A 21,196-nucleotide genomic window follows, 5' to 3' on the forward strand; every position below is an offset into this window, starting at 1 on the left:
ACTGAGTGCTTACACGTTTGTAAAGCATTTTAGAAGGTAGACGGTGTGATGTCCAATGTCATTGATGCCGATATGTGAGAACTTGAAAAATAATGGAAAAGTAGAAACATAGGTTTAAACTGGGTAGCTGGCTTCAGATTGAGCTTAAAATATGAATCACATCTCTATTTATTCTAGGCATTTAATTGTGATGGGATACCTGTGAAGATGAGGATCTTATATGATCAGATCAACAAGTATACTGATGTCTGCTTTGTGCTAGATGTTCATTAAAAAAATGGTTTACCTTAAGATTGTCTAATCTTTTTCAAGCAAATATTTTCATGCTGCAGTAATCAGCAGATGTTGCTTATATTGCAGCAGTACTAGATTGTATATGGTTATGGAGAATCATTATAGCAAAATTTTTTCCAACTGACCTCTCAGGTAGGAAACTCTTCTGTAGAACTCAGCTGAGGTCAGCTTTGACTTTGGTATGTAAGACCTAGTCTTAAATTTTCATTTTTATCAAGCACAATTTATTCAAAATAAAGTTCAAAACATACCAATTTAAACATCAGCACATACCTGGTTTTCTCCCGGTTGATGTTTATCCTCAGACGACATTGATCCGTGGCTGAATCCAAGTCTTGTGCTCCCACTTCCAAACCGACCAATTTCTCCCAGCCTATCTGGGATCAGCCTCTCCATCTCCCAGATCCAAAAGACTTCTAGATCATGCTATGTGTCATGTAGTCTATTCTATAGGGACCATGCTTGGGTTTTCTATGGTTATGCTCTTTGGCATGGGTGGATCTATAGAAACCACAGTGTAAATGCCTGCAGACTATACAGGCTGAGAAATTTCATTGTGGTGCCTGCCTGTTTGTCCCAAAATTCCTGAACAGAATGATGTCTCAAATTATAACTTCATTAAGGCCTAGATCGACAGCTAAGATTAAATCGTCGAGTTACTAAAGTTAAGTAACTTAAATTAACTTACCTTTCTTCGGCATTATTTTCCTTAACATAAGAAGGAAGTTATAAATATTTGTCATGCATGTCTCGTGCAACCCTCATGCATGTCTTATGTCTCATGCAACCCTCATGCACACGTTGCGTGTCGCATGAAACCCTCATGCATACCTCACATGTTGCATGCAAGCTCCTAAAGAGGCAAAACAAGATCTTCCTAGCTAAGAACCAAGCTGGAAGACCTTTCGCAGCTACAGATTTCAACTGCCAAATACTACTACTCCAATGCAAGGTTTTCTCCAAACAAGAAACCTCCTCAATGTGGTTAGCATGTAGAATGTCACCAACTGTTTTGAAGATCTCCTACGCTCCAAGGAAGAATTTCATGCGAGCATCCAACTGAGGTCAAGTAACCACGGAGCCATGTCCAATGTGAAAAAATGCAAGTTTCCATCACATACAATCCCTGCTGAATTCCTTAGAAAGTTTGACCTTCCACGTCCCTTACTCCTTCATCATTAATGCAGGGGTAGTGTGGAGACTTTGAAAGGGCAAGATTGTTAAAGGTAGCCTGATTGGCTGACCAGTTTGCTACCTAGTACATGGATAGTAGAGTCTAGACCTTCTTCCATGTTTGAAACAAAATTCCTTGACAACACAACCAGCTTTATCCAAATCCTTTTCCTAACAATTCCTCAAGAATTGTCGTGAATCCTGTCATTCATATGATTTATAACCAACTCCTGGTCCTTTTTTGAAGATGACTTTCTTAAAAGTCAAAACCCAGCTTGAAGGCATCTGATAATTCCAAGGTCAGGGACTGACAGACACAACCAAACAATTTCCTTTGTGATCTCTGTTAAGGCCTCCTTTACAGAGACCACACTATATATATTAACATTTTTGATCCTGTACCTGTAGGATCCAACACTTTATTTCTGTCACTCACTTTGTTAACTTCTTTTACTGATAAGAGACACATCAGAAGTTTCAAGTTTGATTTACAAAATTATCGTCCATGGCTCAACTGCTACATTTGACAATATGAAGAATACTCAAGTGCTTTGGACTTCAATGTGCAAACATCATGGTGGCAAGTATATTGCCTAGGATCTGGAAATAAACTTATCAGCAAACATCAGGGAAAATATTGGCAGATTTAAAAAAGAAAAAAAATATTTAGTTTTTTGATTTTTGAAAACTATCTGAAGCGACGAAAACATCATATAAATGTATAGTGACATAAACATGAAAAGAAAACTGATTTATAAGATGTATGGATCACTGTCAAGTGATACACCACACATTGATACTAAATCGTGTCCCGAGCCCTAAATCCTGACTCTTCAAATATATCAAAAATATAATAAATTGAACTCTCTACTTAAGTAAATTTATGGCCCAAGATGGACTCCATGGACCATAACTCATGTACATGAAGTTTCTGTTAGTTCAAAACATTTTTGAAGCATTTTATTGACTTTTCATTGATTTGAGTTTTCATGCTACAACCAAAACAAATTATAATTTTATCCTCCTTGTTGAATTTTATTGATTCAAGATGATATTTTCGGGTTTTCAACTTCTTGGGGATGCTACAGAGGTCAAGGGGTGGTAGCCCCCCTTGCGGTGTGCCTGTGCAGGGCGGGTCGAGGGCAGAGCCCTTTTTTTTGTAAATTTTATGCCCATTTTGTTCAATTTCCACTGATTCCCTATCGTAAATATGCTGATGGCAATGATAACACTCAGATTTTCACTGAGAGCAATGGAAGACTGAATTTCTCCTTTGCTCTCTCTATCCCATGCTTTTGCTTTCCAAAACAAGTTAAAAAAACTCAAAAACATGGATTTTATAGGCAACCAATCCTAGTATAGAAAGCATGGTTGGAACAACAGGATTTCATGAATGAAGTGATTTTTAGTATTTACTAGATGGTTAACTTGCCACTCCAGCCATGCTTTCTGGTACCAGTTGGCCATCTGACAGAAAACACCTGTCATATGGATCAAAATATAGCTTCTTTAATACTTTTGTCTTTGCATAATTTCTGTCAATCATTTGTCATCTCACTATTTCTGCCATGCAATCTATCCTCTTTCATTCATCACTTCACTTGAACAATTCATTATTTTTCACCTGTTTCTTGTCCAATATGCCCCTTTCTCATTTATAGGATCTTTTTAATGGGTCACATATCGTCTCACTTTTTTCCCATATTCTAAAAAAATTGTGATTCAAAAATTGTTTTTGGTTCAAGACTCAAGTTCTCCATGTCCTCAAAGGATCTCTTGATCCAGCGGTCCACCTAGGGTACTAATCTTGGCATCCACTAGTTATCCAGTCGGAAACCTTGTGGATGAGGTTCACTATAGTGTAGAATTTCTTAGAATTCGACTTTATCTTTCTTCATGTCAATCAACTAATCACTGATGTCAATCTATAGTTCAATCAATAACATGAGAGAGCAACACTTAATTAATCAATCTGTCTAGGGATTTACTGTCATGCACATCTTCAAATCATTTATTGTCTTCAACTTGTGAACCATAAATTTCTTGAATCACCACTACTAATCTTCCATCTGTCTATCATCAACTTCTAAGTCATTCTCCACCTTCTGATCACGAGTTATCTGATCTCTATTTTGATCTGACCATTTACCTGATCACAAGTCTGTTTTGATTATTTCCAACAATCATGCTTTCAACTGATCTGTTGCTTCTAGGTTTTGTTGTCTTAATTTTGAGTTTGTATACCATTTTTGTCATGCTCCCATGGTCTTCAGCATTTGCAATTTGATTAAATTTCGAAATACATTTTCCATCTTGTCTTTGTTACATGTATATGAATCTGTGTCACATTGGAGTTGTATAAAGTTCCAAATGGGACATTCCGTTATACTGAGTTGGTGATCTTAATTGATGTCCTGGTTCCACAATGTAACTTACATACTTGACTTAACTACTAACTCTTTTAATTTTAGATAACAAATTCTTGACTCATCAATTTACGAATATTTTTATCTTGGAATTTTTCAACTTACATTTTGACTTGTATGTGAAAATTCTTGAATCTAACACATCAGAAACCCCTACTACAATTTCTGGTTTACTATCTCCTACTTGTTCTTTACATTAACAAGTTATTTAATTGCATAAATATCGAAGTAAACACAAATTCAGCCTTCACAGATATACAAATCACGCACTGAAGTAAATAGAAACAATAACACAAGCGACACCGTTATTTTTGGACAATCGTCCTTGGAAAAACCCAATGCAGGAAAACCAGTGCAGCAGATATGAGGATTTTATTATTAAGCAGATTTCTTGAATACAATTAGGGTGCTAGAATGGCTCACCCAACAAAGAATGTCCTCGACAGTAGTACCTCTATCCGGAGTCCGGCAAATCAGCAACCGGATGATCAACCTCACAGTGATTCTGACTATTCCTTGTGCTGGACAGTGAAAGCTTCTCCTGCTCTAGAACTACGTCACTCTTTAGGAATTGCATCACCCTCTCTCGACTGATCTGATCTTAGTCTGCCCCACAGAATCTCCCCAGCGCTGCCTCTGAAGCCCTCTACGTCCTCTGCGTCAGCCTCTACAACTTCTGCGTCAGCCTCTACAGCCCTCTGTGTCCTCTACGCTGGCTCCTTCGGCCTCTACGTCAGCCCTTCTTGGGCTTGCGCTGTCTCTCTCGACACTTCACTGCCTCTCTGCTATGTATTCTTTAGCCTTGGATAAAAATCCCTTGCTGAACTGCCCCTTGCTGCAACTGATCACTAACTCGATTTACTCAACAAACCTCCCCCCAGAAAATCGAATTCTTGATTTCTCTTGGTCTGTCTCTAACTGACCCTCAAGCCTCCTCTTATACTTTTCCTATTGACGATTCAACGGCCCGAGATTAAGTACCTAATCAATGGCTAAGATTAGAATTGGCTTGATCCTCGTCACTTAGAACTTTTTCACCCATTTTATATATATTTTTTTATCTATTAGACTAACCTAAGTACCCACAGGGGATTTGAACCGGTGACCTATCGCAAGGAGTGCCTTAACAGCGCACCCATTCACCGTCAATCCAAAGCCCCATGGGCTCACCCATTTTATATTAATATTAAGTAATATTTTTATTTTCCTAAGTTTAGACTTACGGACCCATTAAAATATTAATTATTTTAATATCTCTTCATCCGGGTGGAATTTCTCCAAACGATTTCTAGGTCTTGGAGATCTCATGTGCCTTATCCTCTCCACGAAATTTCATGGCTAGAGCACATCCGATGCTACAAAAAATCAACACTCCCTCTTAGCGAGGAATGTGCTCTAACAATGCTTCACCTAGAAGCATCACACTGATCCTCCGCATCAGTCCTCTGTATTGATGCTTGGCTTGCTGTCCCACATCCACTGCACTGCTGCTTCCTGAACTGCTGCCCATGACACTGCCACTGCCACTGCTACATCTGTACTGCAGATCCCTCTCAACACGCTGCATCATGCTGCCCATAGCACTGCCACTGCTGGATTGCAACTCAGTTACCGAGAAGTAGGTAACTGACTTCACCCAAACACTGACGTCCTAGTTAGTCTAGAAGCCATGTGATGCTGAAGCTACCTCTGGTGCTATCCTGTGCTCCCTCTGTTGCCACTGCACTGTTGCAACCTCCTCTGTGCCTCTCGCACTTCTACAACCTCCACTGTGCTGCTACAGACTTACGCACTCTAGCGCTGCCTTGCCGCTCCATCACACCTTGCTCCACCCGACACCTGTCATCATGCTACTGTCTTTAAGGGCTCTCGTAGTTGGATGTGATCCAAGAGTTTGGGCACCTCAAGGATCCTGCCCCACTTCTGTAGTCCTCTCAACTACAACTCAATGTCTCCCCACCTCTTCTCTAGAGGTGCATGAGCACTCATGGCACAATCGTCATTAGTCTCGACATCCTTCTCCGCCTTTGCTGGAGCAACCTTTGAGTCAGAAGCTTCTCCCTTGCCTTTCTTCCTAGGGCATTGAGAGGCATAATGTCCCAGCTCCCCACAGTTGAAGCACTTGACCTTGGAGATATCTTTCTTCTTCCTCTTCTGAACCCCCTGCTGTCCCGCAGATGCTAGAGCTGCATCCTCCTCCTCCTCTAACTTGATTCAAACTCCCTTACCGCTACTCCCCACCTTAGTCAACCCCCTGATCTCTTCCTGTCGAAGAGTTGCCCACGTCTCCTCCCAACTAGGGAGAGTCGCATTGCCCAAAATGCTTTGGACAAACATCTCCTAGTCCTCGGAGACTGCATTCAGAGCAATCCTGACCATAAACTTTGGATCCGGTGTAGACCCCACGGAAGGAAGCTAGTCTCAAATTCCTTGTGACTTGAGAAGGAATAGATCTATCTCCTCTCCTTTCTGCATCTGATATGACCTTAGCTGATTCTCTAATAACATCTTTTGTTGCACGGAAGAGCCCTGGTATAAGGTGGTCAGTGTCTGCCACATCTCCCTTGCTGTGTTCTTCTCAACAATATGTGGTATGACATGATCCTTGACCCTGTCTAGAATCATGCATTTCGCCTTTGCCTCGGCCTCCTCATACTTCTCATTTGCATTAGGGTCAACTAGGACAACAACTGTTTTCAAGGCATAGTCCTTGATGCGATGTTTATCTAGGATTGCCAGGATCCTGGCCTTCCAGATGACAAAATTGGAAGCCCCGTCCAATCTGTCCTGATCCCTCAATCTGTTCACTGCCATCTCTACTCCTCTTCTCTAGACTCCCTTTGAGTCTTGATTTCCCTCTTGGAAATCCTCTGGCCAACTGTCGAATCACTCCTCTCCAATCCTCCTTTGCCGCTGCAACCCGGATCTAGATTTCTTGGCTAGAAATCTGTTGAGGTAGTGCTTCCCTCTACCTTGGTTCAGTCTCCTTAGACACTGTTCTGCACTCACAGAAACAACGTCCCACCAGCTCCACAAATCAAAATCTGCTCAGCTCCCTTAGCCCCGACAACTGAAGAATCTGAGCCCTTCTGGCTCTGCACAATCACAGTGAGAGCTGGATCAGCTCCTCCTGGCCACTGCGTCAATCCTTCCTAGTTGAGAAAGATGACTTGGCACTGCGTAGGTCTGATCTGCCCCCCCTGCCTCTGCACTGGCCTGGATAGTTGACGCAGCTACTGCGTGGGCTCCTCCCAGCTACTGCGTCACCTTCACCTGGCTCAGAGTGCTGACGTAGGCACTACGTGAGCCTCTGCGTCACCTTCTCTGCACTGTGTCCCTCCTCCTTCTGCGTCTCTAGCTCTGGAACAACGCTGTCTCTCAGGACAACTACTTCTCTGCTGCAAATTCTCAGATTTTCTCGGCTGGTGTCTTCAGTCACCTCTGATCTGCAATCGCTCTAATACCATGTGAAAATTTCTGAATCTAACACATTAGAAACCCCGACTGCAATTTATGTTTACTATCTCCTACTTGTTCTTTACATTAACAACTTATTTAATTGCATAAATATCGAAGTAAACACAAATGTAGTTCACAGATATACAGATCATGCACTGAAGTAAATAGAACAATAACACAAGGGACACCATTATTTTTGGACAATCGTCCCCGGAAAAACCCAATGCAGGAAAACCGGTGCAACAAATATGAGGGTTTTATTATTAAGTAGATTTCTTGAATACAACTAGGGTGCCAGAATGGCTCACCCAACAGAGAATGTCCTTGGAAGTAGTATCTCTATCTGGAGACAGATATTCAGGCAAATCAGCGACTGGATGATCAACCCCACAGTGATTCTGAGTCCTGACTGTTCCTTGTGCTGGACAGCGAAAGTTGCTCCAAGCACTACTCTGGAATTGTGTCACTCTTCAGGAACTATGTCACCCTCTCTCGGTTGATTTGCTCTTAGTCTGCCCCATAGAATCTCCCCAGTGCTGCCTCCGAAGCCCTCTACGTCCTCTGCGTCAGCCTCTACGGCTTTTGCGTCAGCCTCTACGGCCCTCTGCGTCCTTTGCGCTGGCTCCTTCGGCCTCTACGTCAACCCTTCTTGGGCCTGCGCTGTCTCTCCTGGCACTTCACTGCCTCTCTACTATGTATTCTTCAACCTTGGATGAAAATCCCTTGCTGAACTGCCCCTCGCTGCAACTGATCACTAACTCGATTTCCTCAGCAAACCTCGCCCCAGAAAATTGAATTCTTGATCTTTCTTGGTGTGCCTCCAACTGACCCTCAAGCCTCCTCTTATACTTTTCTTGTTGACGATTCAAAGACCGAGATTAAGTCCCTAATCAACGGCTAAGATTAGAACTGGCTTGATCCTCGTCACTTAGAACTTTCCCACCCATTTTATATTAATAAACATTAATATTTTTTATTTTCCTAAGTTTAGACTTAGGGAGCCATTAAAAATATTAATTATTTTAATATCTCTTCATCCGGGTGGAATTTCTCCAAATGATTTCTGGGTCTTGGAGATCTTATGTGCCTTAGCCTCTCCACCAAATTTCATGGCTAGAGCACATCCAATGCTACCAAAAATCAACATTGTACAGACTCCATCTTTCACTTCAATACTATTGTTACTGGAATACAATACCTCCTTCAGTAACAAAAAAATTTCACAAAACTATGTACATAAAACTCTCTTTATAATTTCGACGACTTTTTCGAATTATGTTTTGACTTGTACAAACTTCAGCTTTCACTTCAATACAATCATTACTGGAATACAATATTTCCTTCAGTGACAAAAAATGATCACAAAACTATTTACATAAAACTCTCTTTATAACCTCGAAAATTTAATCGGTTTGACATCAAAGAAAAAATCTCAGTTTATCAATCAAGGAGTTTATTGATCAAGTATGACTCCTCGATTCAGGATACAATTTAAAAATTTCAACTAGGGCATGGATCCATTTATAAGTTTTTGAATTTAATTTTAATAAATGCTTAGGCCTAGAATGACTGTTTGGAAATATTGACCTAAATTTCCTGGCATGTTTCTATTGTCTTATGCTTTAATTTAATACACAATTTCTTTTGTAAAATGCCTCCAAATGTTTGGTACATGCTCCTAGTCATTTTTTATTGCAATATTTTTCTGAAGAATTTATAGTAATAATTGAGGTTGAATACTTGGAATTTTTTTTTTGCAATATAGAAGGCCTTCAACATATCACTGTTTTGTCTGATGAAGGTAGAAAAGGTGTAAGGGGAGCACAACCAGGTCCGGTACTCACTTGGATGCAGAGAGTGAAAATTGCTGTAGAAGCTGCTAAAGGCCTTGAGTACCTCCATGAAAAGGCTCAGTTGCCCATAATTCACCGTGACATAAAGTCAAGCAATATATTACTTTTTGATGATTGCACGGCAAAGATTGCTGATTTTGATGTATCAAACCAAGCACCTGACATGGCAGCACGGCTTCATTCCACTCGTGTGCTTGGAACTTTTGGCTACCATGCTCCAGAGTAAGTCTGTGCTTTTGGACAATTTTTTTTCTGGATCCTGGTTGGAGAAAGTCATTGAACCAAACCAAAGAATAGTTTTGAATCTTGATATCAAGCACAATAAATAGAAAATATTAATAATTTCTTCTTGCAATGAATTTTACGGGTGAAAATAATTTCATGTTAAGAACAAAGAATACCTTTATCTGAAAATATTCATAAACAGTGTTCCTTATAATTGCTATGCAATGATATTCATTTTGCAACAGAATAGTTCTTATGAGATTGCGTTTTTTGGGATTAATTCTATATTCAAAATCATTCATTTATAACCAATGTTCCATGAATGTCATTTACTAATAACCAATTGCTTATGAGTTTGAATAGTTCACTTACCACTCATTGCATCGGTACTGCAAAAGCCTTCCTCATTCTTAATACAGTTCCTATCAATAATGCAGTGTTTCTACAATATATAAGAATTTCTGAAAGCAGTGCTAGTTTTACATAAATGGTGGCATTCTTTGTTAAAGGAATAGCAGTACGGGTATTCAGTGTAACTTAAATTATCATCATCTTTGCCCCAGTGATATTTCATGCTGTGTTCGTTGATCACCTGAATAAAACATTCTGAAATTTGCTTTGGAAGAAGATTACATTGTGAGCCATTTCAGGGGCTTTATGCCCTTTATCAAACTGATAGCGATCATCGATATTGATTTAGCACCACGTTAATTAATCTTGAGATACTTTGCTGGCAATTTAACATACTCATGAGAGGTGAACTGGTGTTGAAATGTAATAAACTTGGGAATTCACTTTTAAGTTTTAACTATTGTATAATGCTCTTCAGTAAGGTGTCCAATTCATTGATGTGAAGGTCAAGATGTCTTCTATGCAAAGCGTGGACTTTTGATGCAGGGATTCTGTACAGAGTGTCTATTGTCACGCCCAAGTTCTAATATGCAGGACTAGTGTTTTGAATAAAAGGAAACACGTATAGACCAGGTAGGCCTAAAGGAGCAAAACGTAGCAGTTAATGTGAGCTTGTCAAAATCAAAATGCTAAAAGGTTACGAAATGAAGATGACAGAGTAAACTAGCAGAATTGAGGCTTTTAGATATATATGCTTTCTAAGAAAGAAATTTAATGGCAATAACTGAAGAACACATGGAGACTAGAAGAATGCATGTTCATTCTGTTTCAGCTCAATTTATTCCTGCTCTACTTATTTTGGACTTCCATTGTGACTTCTCATTCGGATACATTGCAGGTTGCTCTTATTTTGTTGTCCATAATATTATAGTTTGGGCAACATTTCTTCTATGTAATTCCTCCTGTATGGCCATCTAATGCTTCTCAGTATATGCAGATACTCCAGAGTCCACACCTAGAAAATAATGCCTAAAATTTATCTTGCTGGAGAATTTTCTACTGCTACTTAATTAGGAAATAGATAGAGAGTTTGGAAAGGTATTGATTTACATCAACTTGTGGATAACTGTAAGGGATTTTCAGGTTTCTGTCTTCTTAGATGATTATTATGCTCATATACTGTTGTTTAAGGCATATAGTTGATTAAAAAACAAAACAGACATGTACAAATTTTTTCAATATTTGAGTTCAACATGGACTTTATTTCTTTGATCTATTTTAAACTAGATGTTATTTTACAGATATGCTATGACAGGACAACTAAGTCAAAAGAGTGATGTTTATAGTTTTGGAGTTGTCCTCCTGGAGTTGTTAACTGGCAGAAAGCCAGTTGATCATACAATGCCGCGTGGTCAACAGAGCCTTGTGACATGGGTAACATGCCTAAGCGATAATATATATCAGTTCTATACAATGACGTCATTCGTTCCAACTTACAACACAGATATAATATTTGCATAAGTACTGTTAAAATATGAGTAACAAAAGCATTGTGGCTTATAACATGCCTTAAGTTTAGGATCCTATAATAGTTAGACTATTGAACTAGTCACAATCTTATGCACACACATATTTTTGTTTAGATATTTTCACCTTCTTTGAAAGTTTTATCGTTTTCTTTTACAGGCAACTCCAAGACTTAGTGAAGACAAAGTTAAGCAATGCGTTGATTCAAGATTGAAAAGTGACTATCCACCTAAAGCTGTGGCTAAGGCAAGTCTCTTGACATTTGTTTTTCTCCCTTCCTTTCAATACATTTGCTTCTGTCTTGGTTTAGCTTTTCTTTCTAACCTGCAAATCTACTGCCAGGCCCTTGCAGTTTTTACCATGTTGTTTTCCAATTTCTTTGTATCCTCTAAGATCTATGTTAGTATTTATTGATTTTTGGGCATTAATTCTGCTATGGATCGATTTCCCTGGGCATGCAATGTAACCTACTCAAACTCTAGGGGTAATTTATGATTATCCATTGTATTGAGAACCTTGAGTGAGAGGATAGATTATGCCCATTGCAAAACCTCCCATTCTTGGGGTCATTTGTGACTATCCATCGTATTGAGAACCTTGAGTGAGAGGATAGATTGTATCCATTGCTAAACCTCCTATGCGGCTAAGCTCATGTGTGGTTAGCACAAATTGAAGTTGATTGCCTTGAACCATGTAGCAAAAGTCTGTTAGAAATATGAAAGAGAGCGAGAGATTGTTTTCACACAACACAAATCACACTCATTGTATTTTATTGATCTCAATGGTTACATATTTATAGTATCTAGATTACTGACAACGACACATCTAGATAGCTATTACAACTCACACATAGGAAACTGACTACTCAAACGTGACATGGAAGCATTACTTCCAACACCCTCCCTTAATGCTTACATGGAAAACATTAAAAACACATATTACAACAACAATATGATATATGTCTGACTGGTCTTCATCAACACTCACATCCACTCTGGAATCTCGCAAACACCGCTCTTTCTTCACCACCACATCTTCGAGCTGTCACTTGACCTCCATTTAAAACATAACCGCTTCAGACCATCTTTGACATACTTTGTAGAATTGATGCTTCTCGACCTCCCGGAGCACGATGGGTCAGTCTCGATATTGAACCATCCTATGGACACACCTCCATCTGTTGAACACATGGTCTTCCGCTGTATTCCCCAGTTATCTAGGAAGGTTGTCTAGGTATTGAATGTATTCAGAAGTCAATTATACAAGATGACCTCTTAAACACATAATCAAATTAACCTGTAAGCTGATGTTCCTGGCTCCACACGATGCCACCAACTTATAACAGATTATACATAATCAAATTAGTGATATGTTCTTGTGTCACCGTATGCATCAAGAACCACCAATTTAAAAATATTTCTACAATTGGTTCATCATTTGATTTTTCACATTACACCGACAATGACAGACTTCTAAATATCAAACCAAACCCACACCAATATATTAGAGCTGAATATAATATAGGAACAAACACCATTATCAACTTCTCCATGGTGCTCAACTTCTTCATTTTGAAAAAAAACACAAGCAACTGAGTTTTCCAAGGTTGGCCACTGAACTTGACCAACTGTAGTCTGTGCATAATCCTTCCACGACGTCTTCAATGAGATGTTCTGCTTTGAATTCCATGTGAAGGTTGCAAAGTTAGAAGACCGCCTCAAGGCAGTGCAAGACCCCTGTCTTCACACACTGACACATCTGTCGGTCAAAACCATTTATTTCTGCAACGTCAGAGAGAGCCTTCCTCCATTTTTTTAACGTCGTCCGAGTCGTATTGTGGTGGACCATCAACATTTTTTTCTTTCTTGAAGCTTGCACAGGGCTTGAGCGTAGACTCCGTTTCCGTCCTCCGCCCATCGTAGTTCTGCAGGCTGTGCATTTGCTCTGACATCGGCATACCAACAATATTTCGGATTGCGGTTTATAGTTTTGGCATGCAGGGCAAGATACCAGAACAACGAATTTTTTTTTTGGGACATTTGCTTCCTGGATTGCAGGGTTGAATTCCACCCATGGTAGCGATGGTAATGATGTTTCACGTTCTCCTTGGAAAGGCAGGTAGGAGAATTGAAATCCTCAAGCTTTCCCTTTTTCACCAATATTTTTTCAGCCCTACGATCTGCACAAGACTGGGATCCAATTGCGTTGTCACTGCTTTAAAGCTCATGCGCTTTACGATCTGCCGCAAACACACCAAACAGACTGCAGCTATTGTTAATTGACATGAGATGTGTCCGTCAGAATTCGAATCCCCGGCAAAATCATTGCTGCTTCTTTGTATACTGCAGAGCTCCATCCATTTCTCTTTTTGTATTGTCACTGGCGTAACCCAGCAATTGATGAACCAGCAGGCTCTTCCCAGAGCTTGAGCAGGATGACAACGTCATACAAACACAGGGTTCCTCTAAAACATACATGAGCCACTGTAATTTCGGCAGTCTTTGCTTGATGAAGGATTTTTCTGCAAAATTTCTGAGCAACACACTTATAGATTTACACATCGGGAAACAAAGGAAATAAATGTACACATTGAGAAACAAAAAATTTACTCACAAAACCACTGTACATTCTATTAAACGAATCTGTAATCTATGTAAAAAAAAAATATCATGGCTAAAATTGCATGATCTCAGCCCCTCTAGTGAGAGAGTTAGGGCTGAACCAGCTCTGATACCATGTTAGAAATATGAAAGAGAGCGAGAGATTGTTTTGACACAACACAAATCACACTCACTGTATTTTATTGATCTCAATGATTACATATTTATAGTATCTAGATTACTGGCGACGACACATCTAGATAGCTATTACAATTCACACATAGGAAACTGACTACTCACATATGACATGGAAGCATTACTTCTAACAAAGTCAGACATGGTCTTAGCTCATAATCTGCGTCTCTATGTGACTAGCATGATCATCATCACTTCTGTAAACTGAAGGAAAGTTCAGTGCTCACACAGGAAGTAGTTGCATATGGGTCACCTGTAAGGTGCTAATAATGTTTTTGTATGCACATAAAAGGTATGGTTCCAGTCATGTCACTTACATGGTGCCAATCACGTAGGTTGCTCATTTGGTGCCAGTCATACAAGTGACTTGTATGGTCCCAGCCATGCAAGTTGCTCATGATGCTAGTCATACTCATTATATTAATATAAAGGCAAAGCCTGTACAAGCTTAAGTTGCCAATTTGAAGTCTAGAACTAATGTTCATGATGATGCAATTATGGAAACGATCCTTCATTCTTACATGGGTGAATGATAGATTGTCATATAAAACTATTTTATTTCGAAAGTAAAATTATAAAGATGAAGCACCTTAATAAGATGCATAGGGGTGTGATATTCTAATTTCTAATAAAAAAATCGGAAGGAAATTCTGTCTCAACTTTCTGCCAATGCAGAGATCTTTTTGCAGGACCCCAAAATCATGGGTCATATCACATATTCCCAGCATCCAATGTAAAAACAATAGCCATTCAATGGGTTAAAACCTTTTGCAATTTTCAGATTTCTGCTAAGACTTTCACAACAACCAAGAATGTGTTTGTGAATGGATGGGAAAAGAGGCTAGTTGCTTACGGTATAGATACTAGTCGATATACGCCCTTGGTAAGGCCCAATTCCGTATAAGGGTGGCCTACATCTATGGCAGTTAGGCTGATGTTATCACGCATCTGGGAAGTCTTCCTTCTTGTTTTCGGTAGGCCCTCTTAAGATGCGTTTTTATCTCCATTATTACTTTATAAATACCTCATTTTGCTCATAGAAATACATGCCTCTCTTTTAGATCAGGGTTGTCTTTTAGTTTCTCTGAGCATTTAAATTGTTGTCCCAGTCTTTCTGTAAAGTTTTGGTTGCAGGATGTTAACAATTTCCTCGATTTGCTGCCATGTCCATACTTGTTGTTAACTGTATTGGAAATAATATCAAGTGTCATTCCCAATTGTTGTTTTGGTGAAATACGAGAAACTGCAACAATACCCGTGACATGGGCACTGACTTTCAAAACTCAGATAGCCTCTTCTACATTCCCAAATGTTCATCCAGCGGCCAATTCCACTATAGATCCAATATGTATGTTACACTTAAAGTTCATTTTTCAACAGTATAATTAGATGTGTGAATTTCTGACCGGAGAACCCACAGTAATGGAGTTTTTACACCAACGTTTCGAATCCCAAATGGGATCCATCATCAGGGAAAAGAGAAAGATGATAAAAGAAGAGCCAGATGATGGAGTCCATCTGGCTCTTCTTTTATCATCTTTCTCTTTTCCCTGATGATGGATCCCATTTGGGATTCGAAACGTTGGTGTAAAAACTCCATTACTGTGGGTTCTCCGGTCAGAAATTCAAATAACACAAACCACAGATCTCTGAAATCCCATAATTAGATGTGGCTATTCCATTCTTTGTTTTAGCTTCTATTTGTTAGACACCTAATCCTCGGGTTATGTTTTGGGTCAGCATGTGATGGTAATTGGTTGTTAGAATCCAAGAAAACCTGGAAACTAAATCAACATTTTCTTGATATATTAATATATACACATTGTACTGCATTCTTTGTGTGTGTGATCGTTAATAAAGTTGATTTCATTTTCCACCAATTTGGTTGTCTTACAGTGGTATAAGAGCAGGTGAAATGCTCTGTTGAATGAGAGCGGTGGTTCATATGCCCTGTTGAGTAAGTTGAGCCACCTGTTTGTGGCCTTCTTGAGCACGTTGCCATTGTTGCCTGCACAAGAACGTGAGTAGGTGAAGTTAGTGAGCAGGCAAGATAGTGAAGCTGGCGAAATATTTAACATTTGAAGGGGTCGTTGCCTAGAACTCTCGCTGGAGGGATGTCCGAGTCATTGTTTCATGTCTGTCGCTGAAGTAAATGAAGACGTGCATACCGTGACGAAAAATCGTAGCCGAGGGCAAATAATTATGCTATGCAATCCCTAGTATTGAAGCGTGGTGAGCTCGTCGAGCCCGTGACTGTATCTTTTTATTGTGGAAAAGTCATCCATTGTTCTGAAGGGTTACAACACGCCTAGTTTGCACTCCATTGACGTAGCGAAAGAGTCCTGTTGTGGATGCACCAGAGGTGAGGTGGACAAGTTGAAAGTGTGTTGGATCCTGACGTGAGTTGCTGACGAAGCCCCTCATGCTTGACAAATTTGATGTGGACGCTGACAACGCGGGTCCCAACCAAAACCACGTGTGGTTTTGGAAACCACCCTCGAGAGCACTCACGACAATTTAGAGAACTGAGGAGGGTCCCCCTGAAATGAATGTGGGCCATTGATTTTGTGATGAGTTGTTTGGCCCAGACCATCCCTTGGGACCACCTCGTTTATTAAACCTCAATGAATAGGTGTTGTTGAGCGTCGTTGATGTAATACAAATTGATCTGAGCCGTTGATCTTGCACAAACATTATGCATCCTCGAGACCACCTCTATTGTTAAACCCCGCCGTGGATGAAACGACAAGATGATCAGAACCATTGAAAGTTGTGCACAATTACTTTGACTTTGAAGTTGTTGACTGCTAACAACTGTATATTTTTTATTGGCCGAGACTAAGAATAAGCGCATCGACTTTGTCACAAATCGAGGCCCAGCTATCCCCGGGGTGGAGAAACTACGAAAGAATCTAGCAGTAGATCTGAGATGGCTTGGGTTGATTTAAATGATTGAAGATTTGCCCTGTGCCTATGGCGAAACAAAACATATTGACTGACCTTCTATATTTGCATTAAACACCAGCATTGATTCAAAGTTGTGCGCAGAGATATGTATGTAGCAGAGTATGCGGCAGTTTGCGATTTGTTCTGCTGCTATATTGGTTGGAATTGATATTTAAAGGAAAAAGTTATAAGTTCGACTGCGTGCAACATCATACTCGATTTGTATTGAACTGATTGTTTTTTTTTACATAGGATTTTTAGTGGTAGCCGACACCCTTTTCAAAGTTGATTACATTTTTTTCTCTGATAGGAAGCTGGAGAAAATGACAAGAGTCAATGATTTGTTAGAGTTATTAAGCAGTCTAATGTCGTCTACTGTTCATAACAGTGTCCAAATCAGTGAGGACACGCTTTCTGACATTAAAACTTGTTTGCAATATGCACAAGATAAGATCTAGTCATTGCAACTCGAATCTCAATTCCAGCGAGATGAACTACATGAATTACAAAAGAAGAATTTTGAACTTGTTCTTGTTCAGAAAAATAGTTTGTTTGAGCCTGATTATTAGTGAGAGAATGATAAGAGTAATGAAGTGATTTCAAAAGAAAATTTGGATGCAGCAGAAAGTAATGTTCAAGCAAGGGTATGCAAGAGTCGTTTGCATATAGCTGTGAAACCTATAGTTCCCAAAATCTTTAGAAGACCGTGGGAAGAAATTGTACACAACAAAAACAGAACTGGTTTGGGATATAATAAGGATGTTTTGGATGTATCTTTTCATATTCCTGATTTTTCTAAACCTATACAATTTCATAGTGCTGGATTTCTAGATGGTGTTGTTCTAGAACAAATTGATCGATGCCAACATTGTGACAGAGTTGGACATGTAAAAGATCAAAATGGACATGTGAAATATCAATGTATTGATCTTCACCTGTGTGAGCATTGTGGAAAGCGCAATCACCATTCAAATAGATGTTCCAGAAAGAAGACTATTGCAAGAGAGAAACTAAATTTTGGATGGATTGCTTCTTGGGATTGGTCCAAAACAGCCAAGAAGTTTTACAGGTCATACCACAGGATATGTTCGAGAGTATTGACCAGTCTTGTAGTGATAAAGAGTACTTCATCTTTGTACCAGCATCTTTTGGCAAAAATCACATAAGAAAAATTCTCGTCGACGTGTTTCGAACCAGCCAGTGTGGTTCATCTTCAGGACAAGATGAGGAACTAGATCCAGGCAATGCAATAAATAGATGTAGAGGGCTCCCAACTAGCCGTTAGGGTTAACAACTAGTTTGACTAAGGGAAGAAATTAGAAAAGGTTTTGACCAAAAAGGGTAAAGGAATCTAACTTAAGAAATTAAAAATTATTTTTGATATTATAAACTAATAAGTTACAATAAGTTGATTAATAAAAACTTATTAAAGCTCTTTATAACACCATTAATGAATTATATAAAATATCAATATTAATGGTTTGGTCCTATTCAAATCCCCAAAAATTAACTAGATTAAATTAACTAATTAAAAATTATTAAAAACTAAGAAGTTATAATAAGTGGATTAATAAAATAATTAATTAAAACTTATATAGCCATTTTAGTCCCTATTAATGAATAAAATATTAATACTAATGGTTTGGTCCTAAAATTAACAAGATTAAAATAATTCTAGAGGGACAAAGGGGATTTAAAAAATAAAAAATAATAATAATAATAAATAAATAAATGAATATAAAAGAATTGTTAATGGGATAAAATTAGAAAAGGATTTGACCAAAGAAGTAAATGAATCTAAATAAAGAATTTAAAAAATTATTAAAGTAATATTATAAAACAAGAAGATATAATAGGTTGAGGAGTTGATGGTCTGCTACAAGTTCGAAGTTTGATCAAGCGAGTCTAAGTTAGAGATCCACAAGTGAGCCTGAGCCACAACCTGTACCAGTTAGAGCCAAAGAGACTTCAATTTTTGCTGAATGAGTTGTTTGTGAACGAGCATTTCCGGATTTAGAATTGTTCGAGGAACTACATTGATAATTCCAGAGTTAGTGGTCACCTTAAAACCACATTTTTGGTTGTTCTGAGAATTGCTATGAAGGTTCCAGAGTTCGTGTTGGTTGAGACCTTGAGTTCTCCCATATTTTGGTATCGTTTGTGGTTTTCTTTTAAAAACTGCCATCATTGGTTTGTGGTCATCCTTTGAAAACTATTTCTAAGAGACATTCAACTCTTGGCTGAGATGCATTTTTTCATTTTTAGCTCTCATTCTTGGACTTTGATACATCCCTTTGGATTATGGGGGGAATGTTAGACACCTAATCCTTGGGTTATGTTTTGGGTTAGTGTGTGGTGGCAATTAGTTGTTAGAGTCCAAGAAAACCTAGAAACTGAATCAGTGGTTTTCTTGATGCATTAATATGTACACATAATTCTTTGTGTGTGATCATTAATAAATTTGATTTCATTTTACACAGTTGTCTTACATTATTCTCAATTTCTGATATTCACACTCATACTTAATTGACACTCATAGTTAATTGACAGAGCTCAAAAATAAACATTAATAATGCCATTGTTGAAAGACTTATTTTATGTGAATCTTTGTTGGGTAATCAAGATTGAAGATTCATTTCACATCAATACATTTGTAGTAGAGTAGGCAAACTGCATTTTGTGGTTTGCTTCAACTCTCTATGTAGCAACAATTTGGCAGACTTTGATGATAAACCAAATGTTCAATACTAGATTTTCTCACCACTGCTATCTGATCCATTTCATTCTAACTGATTTTAGATGGACATTTCACATTTTTTCTTTCTTTCTGTATATAGGGTACAACTAATCAGCAAAAGATGATACGATCACTTTATTTACTTTGTACAATTTGCTTTTGCGATGAACAGATGGCTGCAGTTGCTGCCTTGTGTGTGCAGTATGAAGCTGATTTCCGCCCCAACATGAGCATTGTGGTGAAAGCCCTTCAACCTCTACTGAATGCTAGACCAGTTTCTGCTGGCAGAAGTCCTTAATTGTAACATCCTGTATGGTTGATTTTGTCAACCTCTACTGAATACTAGACCAGTTTCTGCTGGCAGAAGTCCTTAATTGTAACATCCTGTATGGTTGATTTTGTCATTCTTTACAGCATTAAAGATGCTGTGGAAGATTTTGGTCATGTTTGGAACGATCGGAAACATTGTTAAATTTGTGTTAGTCGCTGACTCTGTAATTCCTGTTGTGAAATATCTAATTGTGGACTCCAACCGATTAATAAAACTAGCATCAGGGAAGTTCTATAAGTGAGACTCTTTATACCCATTAATTTATTGGAATTCTGAGATCTATGCTATGTTTGAGGCTTGAGCTCGTCAAATCTTTGTTATCTAATGTTTTTATGTAAAACAATGTGTTAGACATGTCATCAAAATGATTCTGGTGTAGCTTTGCAGAAGTTAGATGGGAGAGGTCAGAGACGAATAGTATTCCATGAGCAGTGCCAGAGATACTGTTGATCACATATTAGTCCTAGAGTCCAATGCTGTGCTCTTACAAATCTGATCAGGGAAAGCATTTCTTATTTGATTAGCATCTCAGTTAAGCGAGGGAGGTTGACAATTCTGTTTCAATAAATCCTAAGTCATGAGTTGATTTGGACCTCCTAACAGTGAGAACATGGGTGATTAATAAACATAGAATTATGGTTGAGGCTAGGGACAATTCTGTTTCAATACATCCTAAGTCATGAGTTGATTTGGACCTCCTAACAGTGAGAACATGGGTGATTAATAAACATAGAATTATGGTTGAGGCCCTAGCTTCGCTGATTCAAAATCAAAATCAGAGTTTTGTAACTTACAACAGTGTTTTGTTGATAATTATCAATAAAACATTTTGACTCTTACATAAAATTAAAAATAAATAAAGTAAAGAAAGTAAAATTAATAATTATAATTATAATTAAGAATTAAACCAGCGTAGATTCACCTTAACTTAGGATCTACCCAGTGCTGAGAGGGATGAGATCAAATCTCTGGAGATGCAAACCTTAACCTCTTTTAGTGTGAAGAGATTTGATCCCTCTTGGAACTTGGTAGATCCAGAGTTAATATAGATCTAGACTGATTTATATCAGTCCTCTGAT

At 38.6% G+C, this 21,196-nt stretch overlaps 1 protein-coding gene across 4 annotated transcripts in view; it reads left to right on the forward strand.

Annotated features, from left to right (window-relative positions):
• The window catches only part of LOC149162786 (pto-interacting protein 1-like), a 52,128-nt gene extending 31,774 nt beyond the window's left edge, over positions 1–20,354 (forward strand). For all 4 annotated transcript variants that reach the window (XM_089437403.1, XM_089437401.1, XM_089437400.1 and 1 more), the window contains 4 exons: positions 9,154–9,427; positions 11,083–11,215; positions 11,468–11,554; positions 19,959–20,354. In XM_089437403.1, the coding sequence (XP_089293529.1) occupies positions 9,154–9,427; positions 11,083–11,215; positions 11,468–11,554; positions 19,959–20,084 (620 nt within the window). In that variant the 3' untranslated portion in view covers positions 20,085–20,354. The remainder of the gene's footprint in view (positions 1–9,153; positions 9,428–11,082; positions 11,216–11,467; positions 11,555–19,958) is intronic.
• The last annotated feature ends 842 nt before the right edge of the window (positions 20,355–21,196 follow it).

Source organism: Pinus tabuliformis, chromosome 5_2 (assembly GCF_031772625.1).
Source record: "Pinus tabuliformis cultivar Carrire ecotype Pingquan chromosome 5_2, CPIR1, whole genome shotgun sequence".
NCBI classification, from domain to species: Eukaryota; Viridiplantae; Streptophyta; class Pinopsida; order Pinales; family Pinaceae; genus Pinus; species Pinus tabuliformis.